Below are 25991 nucleotides of genomic sequence, written 5' to 3'. Positions count from 1 at the left end.
CTCAGCCGGGCATTTATGAATAGAAATAGTTGTGTAAATGCAGGCTTTGTTTCCTGCCCATGCATTCTCTACGACCCCACACTTCTTGCACTCAACGTGAGACGTCTTGGCTTCACACCAGCCCCGATTTCGGTTTGGTTTTGTTTAAATCCGGGATCTATTGGTTGAACTGATTACAGGTTTAATTGTACAGCCAATGGCCGCGTTTCCCAGATTCATTAAGACGCTCTTAAGCGCTAAGAGCGTCTTAGGAGCGCCCTAAGAGCGCTGTGAAAGAACGACACGTTTCCCAGAGTCGTTCTTAGCTTAAGACGCTCTTTCACTAAGAAGCAAAGGTAAGATCGGTCTGACCCACTCTTAACAGCCTTCTCAGCGACTAAACGTTCACTGCAACCGCGTCAGGGAAAGTTATGTCTGATATTCAAAGGAATACTAAAACCATGCGTAATGATGAATGTGCGCCCACAGCTGCAGAACACTGACGCAAGAAAAATAATAGCATCACGAGAAAAATAACGATATAAAAATAAAGAATTTCCCCTGTGTTCCCGAAGCTACATAAATAAAATGATTCATCATTAATATCACTCATTACGTTTTCACACACATTCGGCATCTGCATATGAGTTTACGTTAGCTATAAAAACATCAACAACCCTGTGGTATTCCGTAGATATCAGGGAAACTGACAGTGTAACTGAACTCGGCTGGAACCTCATCAAGAGAGACTCCACGTCTAAAGACGTTGCTGAAGTCCACGCGTGAGAGACACCACGGCTGCAATACGGCATAATCTCACTGCTAACCAACAGCGTCGCCGTGCACGAAGCCACATAGTTCACATAAATGCATGTGTGCGTCAGCACTTCCCCCCATGTAATGTGCTGTCGGACCGGGCTGTCCAGTCCAAGTACCGGCTTCCCCGTGTGGAGATCCAACGCCTCGTCACACTAGTGTCACCACACATCCAGAGGCCAAACCGCTGCAATGTTGCCCTCAGGCTGCGTTTTTACGCAGTGGGGAGCTTCCTGGAGGTGGTGGGGGACGGCACCGGCCTCAGCAAGGCATCGGTTTCACGGAGTGTGGCAGCCGTGACACCGATTCTCCTGCGTCATGCCCGCACACGCATCAGAATGCCCACCACACGGGACGAGGTCCGCCAGGTCCACCGTGGATTTCATGCCATGGCTGAGATCCCCCGGGTGATTGGTGTCGTGGATGGCACACACACGCGCGCGCCCGTAGCGTAATTGCACCTGTGTGTGGGGACCACAGCGCGTTGTGTGTGATTTATGTGCTGATAAAGTGGTGGGTGATCGATTAACCTGGCATCGATTGATTTAGTTTCAGCAACACGGCGGTGGACAGCTCCCACTAAGAGCGTCTCAGGAAGCTTCTTTGACGAGATCTTAAGAAGGCAGTTAAGAACGCATCTGGGAAATACTCGTATCTTAACGCTCCTTCTGAGCGAACCCTTCTTTCGAGCCTTCTTAAGTCCTTAAGAACGATCAAATCTGGGAAACGCAGCCAATAACAACTTCTGTGCACTATTTATCTCCAAAAATAAATTTGCATTCATGAGTATGTAGAAATGGGTTATTTGAGATTACTAATGGGTACTTAAGCAGGGTGCACTAGCTCAGATTAACTCAAAACGAATGCTGTGTCCCTGCCGTAATGGGATGCAATGGGATGCTGGGTTGATGCTACTTCATTAGAACAGGTTGGTCATGACCTCACTTGAATTACTATGTTGTTTACACAACAACAGCAGAAGTTAGGACTCACTCATGACCGTCTTAATTCAGTTACCTATACAATGTATGTAGACCACCTGCGCATAATGAAATGCCTTAGCAGTGTCCCCCAACCAATTAAACAGTGAGACACACAGCTGCTACACATTTCATAGTTAGTCCTCCTGAGATTGCATATATATATATATATATATATATATATATATATATATATATATATATATATATATATATATATATATATATATACCTGGTAAATTCATTTACGATGAAATTATACGTAATAATACCTTCCGTCTAAACCTAGTACTTTGAGAGAAATTAGTAGTTTTGTTTATGTAATACACAGCGCTGTATCTATATAAAATATATACAATTCAGTTTATGAACATCTACTTATATTTCATTGAATATTTATTAAATAACAATTTCAAAGGATTTTTGAATGGATGCTATTTTAAAATACATTGTCTTCTTTTATTTATCTCACATGCTTCTAAATATTCCTCCAAATTCTTTATTTCCCTCTCTTGATGTCTTTCTGCCTCTTCCTTTCCCTTGTGACTTGGCTTTCTCCTTTATTGGTTTCTGAATGTAGTATAGTATGAATGTAGTGACAAAACATCACCTACCAGCACCAAAGAGGTTTTATTTTGGTTTGGTTTTTCTCCTCCCCCATAGCTCGGCTGCTCCTCCTCTATGGCGTCGCTGTGTGTTTACTGCTTCAGTGTTGTTTTACAGGCCCAGCAGTTGTGGCCAAGGTTCGGCAGCCCGGGCCCGGAACCAGATGGTTTCATGACTCAGGTTCTCCACGCCTGGCTAACCTGCCAGCTGCAGGTGTCTGAGGCCCAGTCTCTCTCTCTCTCTCTCTCTCTCTGTCTCTCTCTCTCTCTCTCTCTCTCTCTCTCTCTCTGGCTTTATCGTGGGCCAGGCGTGAATGGGTCAGCCAGACCTATGCTGAGGTGTGTGCACTGACATTTACCTTGATGGAAAACCGAGGCAATGCAACACTGAGGGGGAAAGGCAAACGTAGAGTGGGGAGAGAGAGACAGTGGCTGGATGAAATGTCAGGCTACTGGCAGACTGTCTGGCTGACTGGCTGAATAGCTGGCAAACTATCCAGCATGCATACAGAGACATGGAAATCCAAAAACACACTCACTCACTCACACACACACTCACACACACACACACACACACGCGCGCACACATGTAATGCAGCATAAAACTGTAAACCAAGGTTGATCCACATCAGCTTTAAAAGTAATAAAGTATAAAGTTCACAGTGGTTCGTTTTCAGCTCCACAGAAAAGAAACAAAAGTCACATTTTTCAGAAATGTCTTCTATACATTAAATTATTCGAAGTTTAACACTTTTTTTTATCAGTAATTGTAAACAAGAAAACAAGAGACAGCTACAGGGTGAATAGACACAAACAGTGTTAAGATAAATCCCAATAGATGGACTGTCCATTGTCTGGCTTCTTTAGGCATCTGCCATGTGCAGCTCAATAAAAAAGCAGACTGAAATAAATTATAAATAATAAAGACATTAGAATGCATGAAAGACACAGACTCTGAGAGAAATGTGTTCTCTTTTCTTTGCTACGCCTTCCTCAATCTACCTTTCTTCTGTCTCCCACTGTCTGATGGGGTTCATTCACACATACTGAATGTACTCGTTGTCCCACATCACTGCCTCTCTCCCTCCAATCTTGGAACCCACCCGCTATTGATCTGACGGATCAGCCTTTCTGGGTTAAGGGAATATATATACTATCCATGCCAAGAATTCCTCTTTTGTGTTCTGTTCATTATTTACAGTCAGATTAACAACTTTAGATGCAAGACTGAAATTGAGTTGGGAAACAACGTATACAACCGATTTGTTTCTCAAGTAGCCAGTTTGCGATCTAAATCTAAACCAATAAAAATGGAATTAATCGCCAGACGACACATGCGTCGCCCTTTTCATCGAATGTTTACCTGCATTCTGTGATTCGTCAATGCTTCCCGCACCACAAACGGAGACCAGAAAGATTCTGATGCCAAAATCTTGTCCTGTTGCCTACAGATTCGACGTGAATGCAGAATCTGTTCAGAGATTGTAGTTCCTCTCAAAATCCCAGGCATAGTGGCGCTCTCCATTTCTATACATCAGATGCACTGGATTCTTGAGGCAGTATTGATTTCCGCCAGAGGTGACATTTACTGTGTGCTCTGCCAAGTCATTGCCTTAATCACCTGACTGGTCCTTCACACTTGAACTGCATCAGCTGTCAAACTCTCAGTCGATGAGCTGACGCGCTGCTGCTCCTGCCGCATGAATATGAGTGAACCGCTACAACAGCCACCAGAGGCCACCCAGACATGTCTTCTGGTCATCCTCCTCTCTCACTTTAATCAGTGCTGCTAAAACACTGACATTGTGATGCTCGTCGTCCTAATTCTTTTAAATATAGACTTTTAATTTCTTTTCTTTGCCCTTTTTCACTATTGCTTGGAATGGTCCTGACAGTGGCATAGCAGTATCTAAATGCTAGAGGTAATGTGTATGGATCTTCTCTCCTGATTGAGCATTCTTTTGGCTGCACTTACTTAGAGAGCTAACATAAACCTAAAGACCTGCACGCAGTAGCTGTCAATGAATAGCTGTATTTATTTATCCCCCCAAAATGCATCTAAAACCAGCCCCCATATCTTTTTCTCCCTCCGGGGCCCAATTCAACATACGTGGTTTGCTGATATAGCTGGATCATTTCCAGCACAAGATGACGTAGATCAGGCTTTTCGGTTCCACGAAACCAGTTTAAAACAATCACCATAGAAACACATCGAAATCCCCTCACCTGATCCGGCGCAAGTTTAGTGAAAGTTCACTGGATAAGTTGGCCACGCCCATTGAACAAAAAGCAGCTCTCTTCCTCATTGATGAAGGAGCGATTTTCGTTTTATATTAGTGTGATAGGGAGAGAGTTCTTCCAGATCGGCAAGATCCGTTCTCACAAAATGTATGACTTCCTGTATGAGCGCTATCGATTCTGCCAACAAGGACTCATTTATTTACAATGAGTAAATAAATGAGCCGCACATTGAACACAGGTGCAGCCGAGCGTTGTCCGTCTCACATAATGTACACAATACATACACAAAGTTCATGATACATACGCGCATACAATACATATATCCTCATAAGTATATATTAATTTGTATACTACTGCCAGCAGGCATATTTAAATAACTATAACCTGAAGGATTTTGGGTGTTACGCTGCGTTACTCTGCATTCACAACAGAAAGTGTTGCGAATATTCGCTACGCTTTAATGTCAAAGCACCATTAGATTTTGCCATGATTATAGACTTAAATCATATATAGTCATGATCATCTTCTGCTCGTCAGCAGAGAAAAGAGAGAGTCTTTCTCTGAGTTTATTTGTCATTTTAGAAAGACAACATCATGAATTTGGCGTTCGACTTTTCTCCCTTCAGAAGAGAAGCGGGCACGCGCAGTTATCCTGGGAACTGACGTCTGGTTAGAATGAACGAGACCGTTAAAGGGAGGATCCACATTCGTGGAACCGACATATCCTGTAGTCAATCATCTCTTATCTTATGTGTACTGCAAGTATTTATGTCTGACCCTATTGGACACAAATGGTTCAGATAGAAATGATCCTGCTCTCTGACACTTATCCTCTGGATTACCGGCCTTTTTGTAGTTTGCCTCACTCCCCTCTCTCACTTTGTCCCCACATCCCGCTAAATGCTTACAGATTTATTTATCTTTTTGGCTCTGTGTCGATCATCTCATTAAGCTGGTACACAATACCCAATTTTCTATGGGTCCAGCATTGCTCGAGCATGATGATTGTTCCTGCTGAATAGACTGTTTTCGTGCAACCGAGGCTCTTTGTTTACGCATGACTGGACCGTAGTAATCCCTCTATATAGCGCTTTGCTCTGTTTAAATCAAACCGAGCCAATCACTGCAGAACAACGGTGCCTTCACGGAGACATCAAATGGGCAAGATACTGATGTTGAAACGCACATAAATCAATCAATGTCTCCCATTGGACGCTTCAGCAGACATTGAAGTTCATGAAGCTGGAATTTGTGTCTTTCATACATTGTTTTTTTTGTGCATGTGTTACATGTTTCTGCTTGCATGTTTTGGCCTGCAACTGGCAGTCCTGATCACTGTCAGTATTTCAATGGCGGGATTCCAAACCATCCTTTCCATGTGTGTAATGGGGATTAAGGTCATGATCTTTTTTTTATCTGGACCATGTTACCTTTGATTTATTATGCAATTGTTTTTTTTACACATTTTAGTCAGGAAACCTTTCAGCACGAATCAAAAGCATTGAGATTGACTGTGCATTGCATTTAGTGGTACTTTCTATATTTATCGAGGCTAAACATTCAGTAAGAATTCCAGTAGGGATAAGAACCCAGCCAACACATGTCTCTGGGAAATGAAGTATGTATAATTACAAGAGACAAGCTGACATAAAACTACTGCATATAGGATTATAACCACACAGAAGGAGGAATAAACAGTCAGCAGGTAGAAACCACAGGCATGAGTGAGGAGCAGCTTAAAGGCTTGGAGCCTGTTTGGAGTGACTGGCATCATTTTTAGCGCCTACAACGAAACAGTGTTGCACCAGTTATTTGTGAAACCATTAGTAGGTTTATGAGTTCTGTGCTTCCTTCATCCTCTTTGTGGAATCCAAATACGGAGCTAACAGGAAATTGAAATATTGGATTTACATTTGCCAAGTGACCAGAAACATGAATCATAATGAATGCTACTGTCGCTCTGCAACTGTGGGATGTGTAAATAATGAGTTACAATGTCATTTTAAAAGTTGATGATATTTCAACTTGCTTTATTTGCCCCAAAATGGTCGAAACATCCCTTATAGCAGGTTTAAGAACAGCTGGTGCAAGTGCAGCCAGGTCATTAGGACTGAATAAATGAAAACGTATTAGGTAAAACCAAGTTGTGTGTAGAAGTTCGGATTCCAGCTCACATCTTTGTCTATAAGGAAATCACTTTATAATCATAAACATAATCTTCGTTGACTCAAAATTAACATGACGTTAAACCAACGCGTCTTTAACACAAAATACTCAACATTTTAGACATGGCAGCATTTATTGTACTATTGTATTTTCTGCGATATTTGTTTTCTAGGACCCCTATTTGTTGTTTACAGCTATCGCACTGTGAAAGACACACTTTAATTGACATTATCATCACAGATAATAAAAGTGAACACATAGAACATGTACATTTTATTGTGGATGTATGGATTCATTGAACGTCAATTCGTTTGTAGGGATAACTTAAATCCCACTCTCCATGAACAGGCATGAAAATCCCTCACCTTTCGGTGAAATTCGCCATTTTGAAACCAAAATAGGTGACCTACGTGAATCGTGTAGATTCGATGAGGTTTTTTTTTTAGGGGAGAGGGCGTTGTTTATATTCAGTGAACTGCGAACAGGTGCGCGTGCCAGAAGCGAGCGCTAGTGCACGGTAATATAATATTTTACGGTATATCTAAGTTAAGTTACCCAGGAGCTCTTTTGACATAGACTTAGCTAACGTTAGCTACAGCTTGATGAATTGAGTCATTGAACACAGCAGGAGAGAACCAGTTAGCCAGTTAGCCAGTTAGCTAACGCTCCGGTGGAAAGTTATTAGCTAACGCTTCCGTTAATGAGGAGGTCGATTCTGAGGTGAGGGGACTGAGGGGCCGATCACACAGGACGAGACTTTTTAAAGCGCAGCCGCTTAAAAAACTCCTTGACAAAAACGCACCGGCCGTTTTTTAAATTATTTTTCTTAAATAGAGTACGGCGTTCGGAGAGTAGGCCTATCTTTATTTTTATTCTTTCATTTTTTTTTGCTTTATATTCCCTGCAGAGTCAACTGTAAATATTCAATACCAATTAAATATCCACGCTCCCTTCTTTTTGCACTCTGTTTCATATTTAGCGTCAAATGTTTGTTGTTAAATGTTTTGCTCACGGTCCGAGCATGAAAGCAATAAAAGTCCACAGAAACCAGCATGCACAGAAACACAAATACAAAAGCTTGAAGAAAGCCCCGATATGGATCTGCCTCTGTAAATGAATGCCCACACAATGTGTCTCTCGTCGTTTGAGATTATATTTTAATTAATTCTTCTTGTATAAAAGAGATTCTCCCAAGCGCTTAAAAGATGGACATTGTTGATAAAGTGCCTCAGTTCATTCTGCTAGACTTGAATGGTATGACCTTCACATGTCTTGTCCATTTTTAAGTGGTCCCCTGAATAGAATATTGCCCATGATAAGAGTCCCCTTTCCTAACAACATTGTCATTAGCATTGCGTCACCCTAATACTTTTGCTGCCCTGCTGTGAGTTGCCGGGGCTGAACTGTAATATTTCCACCTTAATGGGCATTACGATGGATGTTGTCGACTCCTGCTGAGAGATACATGTGCTGTGTTTGGAGGAATACACTTGTGCGTGTATGTTTCTTCCCCTTGCCATGCCGGACCGGACTCTGGCCCCAAAGTCAACTTGATAGAGTTCATGGCACGACAAGCATTGTAGCCTTCATGTCAGGAAGTCTCGCGTTGGAAGTGAATTACCATCCTGACACCTGCAGGAAAAACACAGAGTCCCCTGGGTGCAGTGATTGCTTTGCAGGGACATTACACGTAATGACCTCTGTGGCTGAACGTCTGCCAAAGCTTGTTCATCACTCAGACAGATCTCCATAGATGGCCGAAACGCGGCTGCGTGAATGTCTTGGAACTTACATGACTTGTCATATAACTGTCATTTCACAGCCAATGCGATATTTCACATCGTCTTTCATTTTTCCCATTAACTCTGGAAAATGTTTAAGGTTTCATCAGTTCCTAATAAAATGAAGTGGAAAAGCCATAAATCATTGTTTTTAGTTGTAAACTTTCTTTTAAATCTGTACTTCAGTGATATTGATGTAATGACAATTACCATCTTATAATCGACAAGTGACATGAATGAGCAAAAACAAAGTCTCCCTTCGGTGTTCTTTGTCTTGCACTGAACGAGCTCATTGAGAAAGACGACAGTTTTGAGTGACTCCTGCACAGCTCGTGTGCTCCATGATGAGAAACATTTGATTCTGCATGTAATTGATGAGTCTGATATCAATCTTGGTAAGATTGCACTTTTACTGAATGACAATGCAATTCTTGCATTAGGCATGTGTGTTATTTATCATGAGTCTGTGACAGACAGTAGAATCCAGTTGCTATTTTCCTTGTCCATGCACTCTTGATATCTCTGGGGGAGTCGCTGAAAGAAGGGGTCAAGAGATATAAGAGGTGAGCAGGTGGAATGTCACACTGGTGGACACTATTGACAGATGGCTTAGTTTAGCAGATATGCCTCACGTACGCCATATTGTGTCTATCTTATTAAAGCCTCATCAGATTTTTTTTTTTTTTTTGTAAAAACTTTTGATTTGTAGGTTTATATTTTCCCCATCTTAAATTATCAGTTCTATATGCACCATTTCCTCATGATAACGTAGGACATTTTACACAATCTCCCGAGGAGTGAGGGTGGAACGTGATGTTGTAAATTTGACGGCGAGCGCTACGGCATTAATTCCCCCCCATCTATCATGTCCCCCGCCCTTCCCTGTGACTTCAGACCCATATGAAAACCTTTTTATAATGCTGATTGATCTGTTAATGATGATCCTTCACCTCCTTACTCTTGGCTTCCTTTTCGCGTTTTGTCAATTTGTCTCTCAACATACAATGCTAGACTGACCTACATACTGCAGGGACGGGGCTGTTTTAAAAAAAATCATGTTTGTTTGTCTGTGTGGTCAAATCATCAAGCTTCCCTGTTAATGTTGCAGTACCCGTAGCATGACACCACATGTAACTTTTAAAGTAGTTATTTGGATTGTACAATGATGCCAAATAGTTATTGCTTATGCACAAATAGATGAGTCACAGAGGAGGTTACCTTCATCTCTTCACCACTTTTCCCTCACAACATGAGCGAGGCTTTTCCCCGTAACAAACACCTCCCCTAGAAAGCCTCTGATCGTTGGTTTTCCAGCTTCCCCTCAAACAAAGTTTGGAAAAATCTGCCTCACAACCTCCATACTTTTGCTCAATTCTTGGATGCCTCCGGGAACCTGGTTATGTTTTGTGATCCCACAGACGCTCAATAAGTGAGCCGAGGTTGTAAAACTCCCTGAAACTCCTTAACCAAATCACACACATTGTTTTATATTATATGGGATCTCCTGATCTTTTGATAATGACTGTAATATGTTTCAATATTTTCACATTCACTGAACCGCCGCTTAAAGGCCCACCTCCGACTTTGAAAACCTGTGCTCCGCATTATTACTTCAGCCAGTGGTTACAGTCATGACGACTGTTTTAATGCAGTCGCTTCACAGGACTGACGCAGCGCCGCTTGTCATTTAAAATGAGGCCGTGTCCACTTTCCTTTGTGTGATAAAAGAAGACACAAGGATGACAACTGTCTTTAAAAAATATTTCAGTGCTTGGAGTAATACAGGCTTAAAGGCGTACAGTATTGATTGACGTCTTTGAGTTTTTCGGGACAACCTTGTGATGTCATTCAGCAAGTCACAATCAAATACATGTAAGTGTACACGTAAATGTGGTACAAAAGTTCAATAAATTCTCACTTTGAAAACCTCCCACTGGTGAGTTATCGGGGCTAACTTAAACTTGGTTAGCAGTAACACTGCTAACTGTAACTCAGTTGAGCCAGCATGTGCTCAGTTTTAACCACAGAGCACGAGTCAACCGCACTATATTTTCCAGTTCAACCTCGATATATTCCTCTTGAACTCTGACAGTACTCGTTTTTACAATGGGACTTGTTAACATTGCTATTTACAATTACAGACAAAAGTCAAAACTGAGCTGCATTTGCAAATAGGCCACTTTTGAAAATAACACAAAGTGAGATGGTAAACAAAAACAATCTGACAGAAACAGCACAAGGCATATAACTTTGACTTAATGCATCACTTATCTACTTACAGCGTGAGGTGCTATTTTTACCAAATATATGTTAGGTGTCTATCTGAGAATCTGTTGAGGCGCCACACTTTACAGTCTGTTTCCATGGAAACATCCCCCCCCTCCAAACACACCCCTTAGTTTTTTTTTTTAAAAGAAGGGTTAAAGTGCTCCATAATTTTATAAAATTAAGAAATTTATTTGTAGTAAAAATGTGTCAATGAAAAGTCAAAGAAGACAGTGTTGCTGAAAATTGAGTCTGTTTTAATTTGAATTATGTAATTGTAAATAACAGCCAAATGACATCTTGGCTGTTAGGAGGGGGAACAAAAATCTATTAGACACATCCTGTTTTTTATTATGTTACCTGAATCAAGTCATGGTTGTCTTTTATTTAACAAAAGCATACGCTTGATCCATCCATCACCAAACACAATTATGGGGTTAAATACCAACGTGCTAGTTTTGGCTTTAATACTGAAACAAGTCTGTCTTTCTTGGTTTTTTTTTACTGCATGTATGCAACAATTAACATTGAAGAAGAATGTGTGATCAATAATAATAACAATAATAAGAGTAAAGGTAAAGTAAAGTGCACGGAATGATTGTTGAAAGTGACAAGTGATGGGTGAAGTGGCGAGTGACTTTGAATGTGTGGAGGGATGTGCAGGGGAGAGAAAGAGAGAGAGAGAGAGAGAGAGAGAGAGAGAGAGAGAGAGAGAGAGAGAGAGAGAGAGAGAGAGAGAGAGAGGGGAGAGAAGGGAAGGTCCTGGGGGATACAGAGTCAGTCAGTGGGGGAAATGATGAAATGTAAAATGATGAGAATGCATACTTCAGAGGAAATCTTATTTATATAGTTAATTCTGTCAGGTGTGCACACCAAACCGGGTGTTCATGTGCATTGATTTGACCTGTTCTTTGCTCTGTGTCTTGCAGGTTGCCCGTGTTGGAGGCCAAGAGGACGGAGGCCATGAGGGCTGTACACCAGGCTTCCAGGTCAAACACTACCAGGTGGCGTTTAGTGGAGTTTTCCAGAAAGGCCAGGCGCTTATACAAGGTCAGTGAATTTCACTTCATGAATCTCCATGTGGGTGTGCACATATAAACCCTCAAAAAAAAGCCCCTCTGCCTGCCTGGCTCCGGAGCATTGCAAGAGCAGTATATCCAGTGGAGCCGAGTGGAGAAAAGCTCCAAGCTGCCTCCAGGTGTGTGTGTGTGTGTGTGTGTGTGTGTGTGTGTGTGTGTGTGTGTGCGTGTGCGTGTGTGTGTGTGCGCGCCCGTTGTTTTGGTCTAGACATTTATTAGAATTTATGCGACTTCTATTTACGATTTATTGTTGTCTTCATACTACAAAGACAACAACAACATTGTTTGTGTCTGCAAATGAATTATTCCCCTTGATTGGGGGATATTTCTGAAAGTCTTTTTTACTTCTTTTGTTCTTTGCCTGAACAAAGCTTTGGGCTGCTCACTTAAGCGTCTGTGTGTGTTGTGTGCTCATATGCATATTTGGCTTGCGACTGCTCCGCCGGAGAGCTTTTCCGTCCCGGTACACTAGTTACCACGCTCGAGTTGACTTGGCCTTCCTGACAACTCCGTCCCCCACAGCCCCAGAGTTGTATTCTTGTTTTTTTTTTTTAATGCAGAAACCCGTGTTTGAGCTCAGCAGGTTTATCATCATAAACATGAAAGATTTGAGAGAGGGAGTTGAGAGGACTGCTTTGAGGGTCGTGTCAGCTCACTTCCATTTGAGCTAGTCGGGAGGCCGCCTCGTCACCTTTTTGTTACTGTGGTGGCCAGCGGACTCCTGCATTGCGAAACTGATGTCCAATCTCAACTCCATGTGGCTGCCACAACTTACTGGTGAAGTCTGCCCCTCTGAAAGCGTCTGGCAGTGGCTATCTACTCAGCTCCGTCTCCACAGAGATCCGCACTAGTAGCTGCTGGCCGGCAGTCGCCTCCTCTAGCGTTGAGCATTATGGCTGCCGGCACGTCTCTCCGCTAAGATCGACAAGGTCCAGTCCGCTTAGCGTAGTTTTACTTCAAAGCTGAGGAAGTTTTCAATAATTCATATACTCAATAAGTCATTGGCTTTGACTGAGTTGTTGTTTTTTTCTGTACAATGTGATGAAATACAATGGAAATATGGAAATTGAAATGGGAATCATTTATAGTTTGTTGATGCAGTCTGTCGTTTACTGCGGAACTCGTTTTCATTCCTCTCTCATTATTATTCAGCCTCTTTATTTCATCAGCCCCGTGTGTCGCCCCCCATGTTACGAGGCTACATTGGTAGAATATCATTAGCTGCTTCAGTGACATGCACATTATGTCACTGTGTGTTTACATACACAAACGCATTTACTTTTTTTCATGGCCGGAAGGTCATGCAGTGCGTACAGGTGTTCTTATAGAGCACCACCCTTTTTTTTTTAAGTGGCACTCCACTGTCAGACAGCTTTTCCAACTGAAAATACATAATTTCCGACCTTGACGGCAAAACATGACAAATCTGAGCATTTTCTTCTTCAATCTTCTTTTTGGGCTTCATTGTGTTTTATTCGGTCACCCAGTGAGCCATTTTGTCATCTGGAGGTTCAGCGGCGCGTGTAGTAGGAGACAGAACTCAGTTCTGCTTTAGTGGTCCGCTCCGGGGCGACAGAGTGGTTCTATTACCTTGAATATGCTCCTGTCAGCAGAAACACCTCTCACCATGGGGGGTCCCACTGCTCACAAGTTATAGGCGGTCACATAGGCGTGCCCGTGCTCAGGCATATACACTGATACACTTATACACACACATACTGTACACACACACACTTTCTCTCTCACACACACACACACATACAGTCCAAATAGGGGTGTATGTTCTTGTGGAGTGGATGTTCAAGAGACACAGATGAAAGCGTGCATGCTTCATTGCTGGAAAGAAAGGCACAACAGAAATGCTATATGTTTTTTGATCACTTTAAATGTCTCTTTCAAATTCAGAGCACTTACACAAACACAATGCCACAGCGGGAGCTGAGCGGTGCGTTGGAAAACAATGAGACCATGATAACAAAGAAAAAGAAAACACCATGTGAGAGCAAACTACAAAGGAAGCAAATGAGGCACATGATTTCAGCATTCAACTTGCTTGATATATCTGATTATGTTGGTAACTTCTCGACAATACCTGGATGGATCGATCACTTATGAGTGTGTTAGCTTTAAAACCGAGATCAAAGTAAATCCTGTATGTGTATGGCTGTTTTTTGGGCATTGCTTGCCTATGTGTTTGATTCTAAATAATAATAAAAAAGCCATTATTACGAGCATAATAACTCATTGCACTCCCCAGTATGTATGGATTTCAGAGAGAGCATTGATACTGTTTTACCTTCCATCCATTTTGTTAAATTTGAACAAATTGTCTGCTGAGTGTGAGCATGATTCATACTGAGTGCCAGAGGCTGAAGCCAGGCCTAGTGTCACATGCAGATTTATGTAAATTCGGCTCAGCCCTGTGCCACCTGCTGTAGACCTCCCTGTGTAATTACTAGCGGAGGGCGGTCTGTTAGCAAAAGATACCTGTTGGCGTAGACCCGGGTTCAAGGACATCCATCTCGTCTAATGGCCGTATCCGAGAAACTAACATTCACTCTTTCTCTGGCCTTTTCACTCGTGGTGCTCCTTCTCCGTCTGTCACTCCATCACTACCGTGGAGCGTTTCCTCTCTCTGGCTCTGGCTTTTGCTGCTTGTCTCCCTGTTTTGTTTGTCCTCCATCTCCTCTTGCTCACCGAGTAACTGCTTGCATGAAAATTTGATGCATTTGAAAATAGAAGTATGCTCTTTTCTGCAAATGGAAAAGGGTCGTTTGGGAAATGCGGATGGAGAATACAACTCTCTTTTTCAACTGGTGACCTCAGACAACTCATAATTTCAAGCAGTATGAATTTATCACAACGTACAGGCGCGTTTTCGTCCTCACATGATTCGATGCACCGCCTGTGTTCTGTTAGTGGTGTCATCTTTCAATCAGTGATGCACGCTTGGGGTTGAACATCTATTTTTGCTCCTCAAACCATCAATGTTTTTCACACGAAACTCACTTCCATCCAAGTACCTGGATGTGCTATGAAGAATGACACTGAAAAACTACAATCGGTACATCTGCACTGTGAGATTGAAGTGTTACACAATTAACCTCACGCTGTCCACAGCCTACAGCTCGATTTGAATTGTGAACGAAGCGCCAATTCATTTAAAAGTATAAAAGGCTTAATAGAAAAGCTTGGCAATTGCAAAAGAAGTTGGGTGTATGGCTGCCATTTCTACTTAGTTATGAATAAATGAGTAAATGAAATTCAAATTTATGAAAAAACAGTGCTCGACGGAGTTGATCTTTTATTCCATGTAAATTCAATGATGTCAGTTTAACACAAGTCTCACTGCAACAACAACTCGTGCCATAAGGGGGAGAACACAAACTCTCGAGATGATGTCTAGGAATCATACAAATAAACTGGTTTATCTTGAATGCGGGCCTCACCTTAATATTTTGACAAAAATAAGTGCCACATTTCTTTTGGACTGTTCCAAATACCAAACGACGGCTCCACGGGGTCGAGGCACGTGAGGGTGGTCAGCCGGTGAATGACATTTACTGTAGGATAAATTACTTTCTCAGTTCAGAAAAGTTCTCCTTTCTTTCCCTCAGTGGGTTCTGCCGTGACGCACGGAAATACAGCAAGGAGACGTATTGATTTCGAGATGCTGTTATAGCTCACCTTAGTTTTGCAAGCTGTTTGTTTCTTGCCTTGCTGCTGCCTTCTGGGGGGTGGCTGTAAAGTTGATGCAGTTTGCTGTCACCAACCTGGCAGCCTGTCAGAAATAATTGCTCTTCATGATCCAGTAATGCGATTACTGTGGAGAAACTGGACTTCTCCATGAACGTTTGCAGCCAGCAGTATGCCTTTTTCAAGAGGCCCTCATAAGAAGACATTATTTACTGTTAATTTATTCAAACCTCAGGTGGAACCACAGTTTTGATTTTTATGGTGTGCTGAGAAGCTATAGGGCATACAGCAGTGACAGCCAATAAAATGTGGAGAAGAAATGAGTAGAGCCACCTTATCTGTATCCTGCAGAGGAAGACCACAGCTCTGTGAGGCTTTTCCAAAATCCCACCACCAAACATGATTACTCCTTGAAACGTTGAAGCCTTTAGCATTCTCTAAAGCAGCACTCCCATTTAAAATTCATTAAGATGTGACTTTAGAATATATACGTGAAGTAGATGGTCCTCTCCAGTCTTGGCATTGCTACCGATATGACTTCCTCTTCCTGTTTTCGGCAGCAGTGTGTGGACTCGGAGCTCTTCTGGCTGGCACGAGGCCCGAGGCATATTAACTGCTTTTAGCTCCGAAGACTCCACGTTGGCACGCTTCTTGTCTTTTGGTTGTGTTGCCTCCGACTTTATCATCGAGGCAATTTAAAAGTACTTGAATCCTGATAAAGCCGAGTGGTTATAGAGAAATTGGACAAATGGAACAGTGCTCTCATCTGTTGTAATTTTGTTTCTCTCCTGCTCGGCTCCGCTCTCTAAGTTTAGGTGATGAAGTTTGCTGTCCTTCCTGCTCGGAGCACACAACAGTGTCGTTCAGTGGATTTGTCGCACCACAAACACTCAAACGCACTACACTCACTCACACAAAGCACATCTTGCATTAAATACTCCATCATGCAGCAAAGGGGAATTTTCAGATTTCTTCGCTGCATTAAAGGCTTCTTACTTCCTCAGCTACACTTCATTCAAATGCATCTTCTATGTGTGCAGGCAGGACATTATTCATCTCCAGTCAGTGCATCAGCGACTGCATTCTGCGTTTCAACCTTCACATCCCCTCAACCCTTTTGAAGTGCCATTGAGTACCTCCTCATTATTTCCCCACTGTTACTTTTGACATGCAACTATCTTATGTTCTCCGGTAAAAGAGGGATAGCAGGAATGCAGGCACTCTATTTACATGACAGCATAGTAAGAGCATATTGTATCCATCTGTTTATCAGGGTAGATCAGTAAAATGCCTTTATATTTCGGGGCCTGTAGCTCAATGTATTTCTGTCTTGTGGTATTTGCATAAACAAGCAAAGATTCAATTATAACGGAGATTCCCTGCATGGAGATGGAGCAAGACTGTCAACCGTCTCCCTTTACTGTGAGTAAAGCAAAGCTGTGTTCCACACATTGTTGCCCTACTTACTAATTTTGGCAATATAACCTGCCTGACACTAGCCTCAACCCACCACCACCCCACTTATTGCCACCCGAGCATCCACCCACAACTACCCTGTCATCCAAAGACTGCGGGATGCGTGGATTGATGTTCTCCCTGGCTTCCCTGCGCACGGCAGGGTGCACATCCTGATCATGCCACTCTCACGCCTGTAATGGAGCAGCATTCATCACCTTCTATAGCTGGAGTCACCGGGACCTGCAGCTTCTTTTCCGCTGTATTTTTAATTTGACCATAAATCAAGGTGTGCTTTTGACAAATGACTGTAATTACAGGAAAGGCCATTACTGGTATGGGTATGCGCAAGTGTGTGTGTGTGTGTGTGTGTGTGTGTGTGTGTGTGTGTGTGTGTGTGTGTGTGTGTGTGTGTGTGTGTGTGTGTGTGTGTTAACTGGTACGTGAGTGTGTCAGCGGGTGTTTCCACATTCATTATCTTTGTGAAGCTTAGCATTGTTTACATATACAATATGCGTACTGGGCATGGTAATTGTTTGTAAGAGCAGTGAACCAGGATATATTTCCATGTGGGGTCCCTGGTGGATGAGGCTAACAGTTCCAGTCAACCTCATGTGGGTCAACTTGTGACTGGAAGCTGCTGCTTGTTGGGACAGAGAGAGAGAGAGAGAGAGAGAGAGAGAGAGAGAGAGAGAGAGAGAGAGAGACTTTCATAATATATCATACAGCTAATTATGATAAAAAAAAATATGATGAAATTGCAATACACTTTTCTCATGTCCCTGTATTCATGGGCGTTGAATCGGCTTTGGGATTTGCGAGACACGTCTGTTGTTCAGCTCTGGTTGATTACAACTTTTTTTTAAACTCTCTTGTTTTGACCATCCTTTCTGTTCTTACCAAATTAATGGTTGACATTTGGGAACATGGCGGCATGGCTAAAGAGAAGTCGAGAGGGGGAAAAACAAGTGGTCGGGCGATCATGTTTCGAACTCCATTGGAAGAACGGTGAAATTATAATGTTTGAGGTTCCTCTCTGGCTAACTGCCCTCCCCGTGGTCGTCCACATTAACAGATGCTGCATTCTAACCACCATTACAGGTGCTGTTGCTTCTGGGTTAAATAATCTGCTAAACTGTTTGGTTTTTGACCTTTTGAATACTTTTGGTTTCATGCTCCGTCAAACTTGATTGCTGAAATGTTGTAAACTAAACCCCAGTTGTGATAAACTAGAACTCTTATAGACCTGATATAACAGAGATGTTGGACACTTTCAGGCTGTGTACACAACTCTTTTCAACATTTTATGACCTTGTAAATTGGATGTGGAAACCATTTACTAATTATACATCAAGCAGTAAGATTAACAATTATTTAGAGACATGTGTCTGGCTAATAGATGAATGAAAGTCGAATATGCACTCTCCTTCTTTGCTCTGATTTGTTCTTTACTTGCTCCTGAGGGAAATAATTGTCTTAAAAAAACAATTGATTCAAATCGGACTAAAAAAACAACATTATGAGAAACTGTAAAGTTGTGGGTGGGAAAAAAAAAAAAAAAAATTCTTATCAGGAGTAAAAAATACATGCAGTCAAGAACAAGAAAACCCTGCATCAGCTCATGTTTGGGTTTTGTACTAAACTACAGTAGGTGACTGGTATTAATGATAAAAGTTGTTTTTTTTTCCTCACATTTTTAACTTTTCTGTCAGCACACCTGCTGTTTGCTGAATTGGCGTCGTGGTCAACTGGCGCACACAACGGCATCAGCAGCGCTGCGGAGGCTGCAATCACAGGGCATCAGGGGCACAGATACATTAGTGCCAATACCCCATCTGCAATCACGCTGCGATTAGCAATCAGTTGACAAACTATCTCCCTCGCTCTATTGCTTTCCCTCCCTTATGTTTCCGTGTTCGGTCTCTCCAACTTTCTCTTTACGTGTTGCACGCCTGAAGAAGATCACGTTCGTTTCTTTCCTCTACTCGTGCGTTGTCTCTGCCGAACCTACCTCAACCGGGGAAAACAAATCTACATTTCTGATGGAAATTGCGTTACATCTACGAGCAGGTTTAACAAACATCATTCAAACCCACTCCTCGAATGGAAAATAAACGACACATGTTTAATTTAATGCAGGCTGTTCACTAAGAGGGTGTTCATCAATTAGTAACATCATGTTTTTAATTGCATCTTTGAAGGACTTAACGGAGCAGCTTTTGGCAAGCAGATACGAACTGTCAAGATTAATATGCCATTATTCTGACCAGACGTTGGCACATCTTGATTCTGAAAGAAAGTGATGGTCGGAAATGATGAGGAGGCACCGTCAATCAGAGCAATTTGCTTCAGCCTGGAAGAGACATCTTGTAGATTTGTATCACCAGCTAACTGAACACATCCAGTCATATTTATAAAGGTGCACATAGTGGCTTTTTCGACTCTCACTATCACTCTGCTGTTGTGCTGATGAACCCAACCTCCTCAAGCGTTTGATAGCTCTGATTTAACTTATTTAAAAGTGGAATTGGTTCTCCCAGCAGAATCTTCACTGCTGCTCTGATTCTTTGATAGCTCCCTCAGAGCCTTTTCCGCCCGTATAACCATTTGCATAAGATGGCGAGTTCATCGTTGTAGTGTAAGTGTCTCTGATTGAACCAGCCAGTTGTAGTGTCACCTTTCAATTAGCTGTGCAGCCTTTGTGTTCTGCATACCTTTGCCTACTGCCATGCAGCAGGGCAGTCTTACGGGCGTCAATTCCTCAAGTGTTTTCAGATTAAAAAAAAATCTGCATGATTTCATCCCCGTTGTAGAATATACACTCCAGTGTCTTGAGATGTTAACGTGTTTTTCTTTTTCCACTTTCAAATATGTCAAACAGTTCATTGGGCTCAGAAGGAAAAAAGAGAGAAAGCCATATGAGTCACTCGGGCGGGCTGTTTCTTTGATATCAAACGTGGGATTCCTTCGATGCAAGTTTAGAGTTAACTGCCCTGCATGAGAAGAAATCCTTTTCCACAAAATTTTAAGCCAGAAGGGATGTCATGCCACTGCAGAATAAAGTGGTAAACCCCTTTGTTCATTGGGACAACTCCCACGGTGAACTCTATATTTTTTACTGCAATGTTTAAAGGGCAGTTTTATCCACTGTTGCATTAACTTCTCGTGCAACAGTCTCATATAAGCTTCCATGAATTCATCTGTTAACAAGATTTACTTCTAGTCTTAAGTTGTAATATTGTCTGGACCAGGGGTGCCCAAAACGTTGATCGCAAAAAATTACGATTCACAAAAAATTGTGGTCAAGTCGGACAGTTTTCAGCTGCCTTCAAAGTATACACAGGAATAGAAAACATAACTTTATTAGCTCCGGACTTTAGGCTTTTTGTAGTTTACAGATCATGTTTCAATTCATACATATGTGATTATAAATATATTATGTAGAAATGTGCGTGTAGCTGCATCCTTTGTTCTTTTTTTGTCTGCCTGTGTAATAAATTACTACAGGTTTGATATGTGTTGTATAAATAAGCTTTTGTATTATCAACCACACACGGTATGTTTTTAGATTAATCATGAAACTAATAGTCAAGCATCGAGCGTTAAGTATTACAACTACACATAAACTAAGGATTTCCTTCAACAAGTGGTGTTTGCTGTCAAATCAAAGAGCCAATTAGCTCCCAGATGTGACAACAGCCAGGTGTTCATTTTTCCTCCAACCAAAAACTAAGTGAGGAAGAATTGCGCGTAAACTCGGAAATACTTGCTTTGTTTCTCCAAAAAGGGATGGGATCCCAAAAAAAAAAAATATAAATATAGATATAGAAAGAACCACGTCAGGGTAACTAGTGAGCCTCAGGATAGACGCAAGTTTGCGGCTGCAAAAAAAAATGTCTCCCTCTCTGTCAGTTAGTCCTCAGAAACATCAGATGTGACAACAGCCAGGTGTTTCACATCATGCACTGCGCCTCCCAGTCGGTGGAGAGCGACTACGACGCCTGGTTCTGAAATCGCCGAAGTATCGTTGACCACGTGTGCATGACATCAGAGCAAGTCGGGATCAAGTCGGACACAAATCCAACCGGCGTGCATTGCTTCTGCGCATAACTGGCTCCTGTCGAACGAGCCTATTGTCAATCACAACGGATGGTGCGCCCACGATGGTTGGCCGCTTGAATGATGTTCTCCCCGACTTCCCAATTACCACTGCACAATACACAAACAAGCATTATGCGCTAAAACTTAAATTACAAATGAACGTTATTAATGTAGGTAGATTTTTTTTTTGGAAATGGTCATTTTAAAAGTAGCTCGCGAGCCAAACGAGTGTGGGCACCCCTGGTCTGGACCATGCTGAATGTTTAAAACTGTTCCGAGTAGAGCATTGCCGTTATCTGGGGATAAGCTGTTCGCTTGATAGGCTGATCTAAAGAGGATGTCGTCCTTTTATATATACATGGTCTACTCTTGAAAGGAAACAAGTGCTTTCCGCTCAGAAACATTGAATTAAGCTCTGTCTTTTTGCTGGGATATTTTTATAACGCACTCAGGAGATCAATTTGTCCTGACAGCTTCACTGAGTTCTTATAACACAGTTTGAAACCATTGGATATTACGTCACTAGCGCTTTCCTGGTGTGACAGTATTTGAGAAACCAATCAGATATGGTTCCATTTCTATAAGCATAAGCAAGATTGCATTTGTTTCTCTTTCTTTCAAAAATAACTTTGTTTTATGATCATACTTTGTTCTCTATGAACTATGCTGGACACACTTTCAAGACATGGGACTCAGTGCAGTGGCTATGATAAAAATCATATCAAAATATATAACTGATAATTCTATTTTCTCTCTGATAAAAGCCCCTCTAATTTCAAATAAAACAACGTATTTAAATAAGAAATTCCTCCTAACTGTCTGTCAGTATAAAAACATGCTATCAAAATTGTTTATCTGCCAAGTCCGTTGAACAAACAAGGAATTTGATGAGGTGAAAGTACATAACATTAAACATAAAATATAACAATAAAGGTAATACAAAACAATAAACATAGAATAAACCACTAACAATAAAAGTAATAAAAACAATAAACATACAATAACTGAGACACAATTTAAAGATGAATATGGTAAACAATAACAACCAGATAACATTACTTTAAGCGGCAAGTGTATTTTAATAAGAAAAGAAAAAGATGTGCAAGGGTGTTGAAGGAAGTTGTTCCTGGGGATGTAGGAGTCAGAGTCAGGGGGTCCAGGGCTTTATTGATGAACCCGACTGCAGCTGGAAAGACACTGTTCTTGTGGCGTGAGGTCCTGGTCCTGCTGGACTGCAGCCTCCTGCCAGAGGGAAGGGACTCGAACCGTTTGTTTTGGGTCTGAGGTCACCCTTGTACCAACAGGTGTGCGCACGTGTGTGGTCGCGGATGTTTCTTCCCATTTGGAGACATGTTGTAGTCTATAAACGAGCCTTTTGTTGGTAGTGTCTGTGGAGGACAACCATCAAACGAGCCGCCGAGTTTTCTTTTTTGTTCACAAACCAACTATCCACGAGACTCGAGTATCTGCATCTCATTATTTTACAGCCCCCTTTCCATACCTTTCTTGTATATTATATTTCATGCTGCAAAAAGTATTACTCTAATTATGATCTGGCAGGATATGTTTAAGTGACGAGGCACAGACAGGCGTCGTGTTATTTTATCATGATAAGACCACAAATATGTGCACCCAGCCAATCAAAACGAACACAGGTGTAATTCAGAATTGTAAATGCTTTGGTTCATTTTAGATTTTAATTCTTCTTCTTTGGGTCAAACCTGGCTTACTTTATCATTGGTTTATTAATCTCATTGAGACGGCAAAGCTCCTTAAATTTAATTTTTTTTCTCTGTCCCTGAAAAGACAAACTATGTATGTCAATAACCTTTGTTTATTCTCAGCCTCCGTATTTATCGTGTTTAAACAGACGCAGCTTTGTATTTGTATGAAGATGAATTCAGAAGATGAGGTATAACACAATTAGTGATGTGGCGTCGACCAAAACAGTGCAAATTACTCATTTTGTGTGTTTCTTTGTAATATATCGCTGTTATATTACACAAAGATGTAAAATCATTGTTTTATGGTTCCCAGTGACTTATTAATAGAGCACATAAAACAGATTAATATGTTATTTAAATTTGACACTCAATTAAAAAGCATGTCAAGCAACTGCAAATAATAAAATGATATTGCTAAAATATTAATTTTAATATTCTTGTTTCCATGGCTAATGTTTCAATTTTTTATCAGACTGTCTATTTTTTTTCCCTCAGCGATCCTCCTGCTTAATCTTTTGGTAGAAGAGAGATTCAGAATGAAGCAATAGTCCATCAAATTGTATTCCCACAACAAGGTAAAGCAGCGTCCAGCAGTCCTGCACCTCCATATTTCTTCTGTGTTAAGGTATTTCCAGTGAAACATGTGGTCTGCTCTGCCATGCAGTCTTTAAAAAAAATATCCACATTTCACTCAAACTAATGGAATAAAACACATATCGGAAACACGTTATTTGTGCTTCCCAGCATTAAGATTCAGAATTGCCTGTGATGGTTTCATTTGAATGATTTCATTTGTGAGACGTTCCCTTCAGTTTTGCTCATCAAATCAAGGAATCTGTAATACTATTAGGTCTAATTTGAAATCTAAACGCAAGCACTGGTATGACATTGAACAAGGGCGCAACGGAAATAACAATTGAATGTAATGGAAACCCACAGCATCTTGAACTGCACCGGCTGTGTGAAGATGCTGTAATGCAGACGGGTTATCCTTCAAACCCCCAAATCCTTGACTGTGCACTTTTGACTTCACACACCTCAACAGGACCTTCGACCAGACATGTCGAGTGAACCGTGAACTCCCTCTCTGAGGAGGTAATGATGGCTGCTGTCACCGAAGTGACATAATTACGTTGAGTCAAAAGTTTAGCTCTCACCCGTATGCTACTTTCCTGTCTTGGACTCTTGGCCCAGAGCCCAGCATGGCTCCTCTTGAGTGGCCAGGGAAAGTGCTGACTAACTTGGCCGGAGGCTCGGGGGCTCAACCTGGGTGTTACTGGCTTCCTGAAAGCCTATTGATCTGCCTGAATGCTTGAATGCCTTGCCGGGTGCCTGTGCGTTGCTGGATGTTGGCCTGTGTGTTAAATTACGTTTGCTTATAGACTTGTGTGCCTTAGACCATACCTGCGTGTGAGAGTGTGACAGAGTGTGTGTGTGTGTGTGTGTTCGTGGCGCCAAGCTGTCTGATTGACAGGTTTGGGCGTTACTGCAGTTGGCAGGAAGTTTTCATCTTGTTTTTCTGCTTGGCGGTTAAATGGGTTGGCAAATATCTCCTCCTCTGCGTTGGCCAGAATAGACCTTTCAAAACAGTCATGACCTTTTCTGGCACATATGCTACAGGTGCGCTGCCGCTTTTAGACGCTCAGGGAGTACAGCATGTATTATTGAAGAGGCATAGGCCACAGCAATTATATAATTTATATAGGATCACAGGTCTAATGTTGGTGCCATCTGGACTCATCTGAGAGATGCACAGGCCCACTCACATGCACATACTCAGACTTTCCCACCACACTAAAGGCTCCAGGATAGGCTACTTATTCCAAAATCAAAGTCAGCATGCTCCTGTGGGCTGTGTGTGGAATTGCCAGTGTACTCTCTGCGACTGGGGGGGGTCTGTCCTCCCAAGCCACAGGGTGGAGGCGGTGATGGCTGAAATAATTATGACATTGAAACCCAAATTGAAGAACACCATCTGTTACACCGGCTCATACAGAAGGAGAATAATTATTTATAACCAACCCGGTATGTTTGTTGGTGTAGAAAAATACTTTTGTCACAGCCTTACATATTGCCTGTGAAAATGCATCGGCTTCAATGTCACCCTCACCGTAGTGTGAGTATACGCTCTAAGCACTGGGGTCCAGCAGTGCTAAATAACCAAGTTGAGGCGCAATAATCATAATAATATTGTTTATTTATCATCCTGGATCATATCATCTGGAATCAGATCACCATAATAATGTCTCCACAGAACAAAGAAGCAGACAAGCTACTTGCGTTAACTCGTTCTTGCCAGAGTTGAATGAATTACTCATTTTGTCATTCCAGTTTAACATCAGAACGCAAAGAAATGTCATTAAAGCCCTCAAGTACGGTCTGCTGCACTGCTGACTTAAAGAAAGTGTGACTAAAAGGCCCAAAAGTCCTCGCAGAAGCCCTCAAGCACTTTCACACCAGGATGGCCCTGAGCCCTCCTGCACTCACTGGGGCGAGCGTCTTGGTCTTTCAGTACAGACACATGGGCCGGGCCATAGACGTACACTAATTAACATGGAGATCATGCTGAAACCCTGAACTTTGAAATATGTTGTACATTTTATGTAAATGTTATCCCAACCAAGCTTAAATACAGATTTAGGGAAGGGAGCCTGTCAGTGGTCAGCATGGTGAAGAAGCAGAAACTGAATATAATATTTATAGCTCGGGTTCATTTAGAAGTCAACTGAGTGCAATGCTGCAGTTGTCACTGAGTGGTCACTCACTGACACTCTTTCTATGACTCAGAGCTTCCTCTGTTGCTCCTTAGCGCCAGATGGTCACTCAATTGCGATCATATGTTTCAAAGGCTATGAAATGACTTGTGACCTCCAGACTTTATATTGGCTCTGAGTTGCAGGGTTTTATTGATCAGGTGACCATCACGGTGTCATGTGCTCTAGTGACTAAATGTCTGGCTGGTTTGCTGATACATCGATGGAATAGTAGTTTGTTTGGGTCGTTTTATGAGATGACCAACAGTGACACCTGAGGTCTGGCAAAGTAGTCTGGGGTATGTGGTTCATTGTACTGGCCACCTAAAACAAAGGTGCTTATGAATGAC

The 25991-nt window shown here is 41.9% G+C and overlaps 1 protein-coding gene across 1 annotated transcript in view; it reads left to right on the top strand.

The window, feature by feature from the left end:
• cdh13 (cadherin 13, H-cadherin (heart)) overlaps nt 1-25991 on the top strand; it is a 314444-nt gene that overhangs the window by 72619 nt on the left and 215834 nt on the right. Inside the window, exon 2 of the mRNA XM_068603602.1 lies at nt 11763-11883. Within this exon, the coding sequence (XP_068459703.1) occupies nt 11763-11883 (121 nt within the window). The remainder of the gene's footprint in view (nt 1-11762; nt 11884-25991) is intronic.

The sequence above is a fragment of the Clinocottus analis genome, unplaced genomic scaffold (assembly GCF_023055335.1).
Source record: "Clinocottus analis isolate CAN_PGR_092001 unplaced genomic scaffold, fCliAna1.0.p SCAF_6, whole genome shotgun sequence".
Taxonomy (NCBI): domain Eukaryota; kingdom Metazoa; phylum Chordata; class Actinopteri; order Perciformes; family Cottidae; genus Clinocottus; species Clinocottus analis.
The sequence above is the reverse complement of the archived record's forward strand: the minus strand, read 5'-3'. Positions and strand labels throughout refer to the sequence as shown.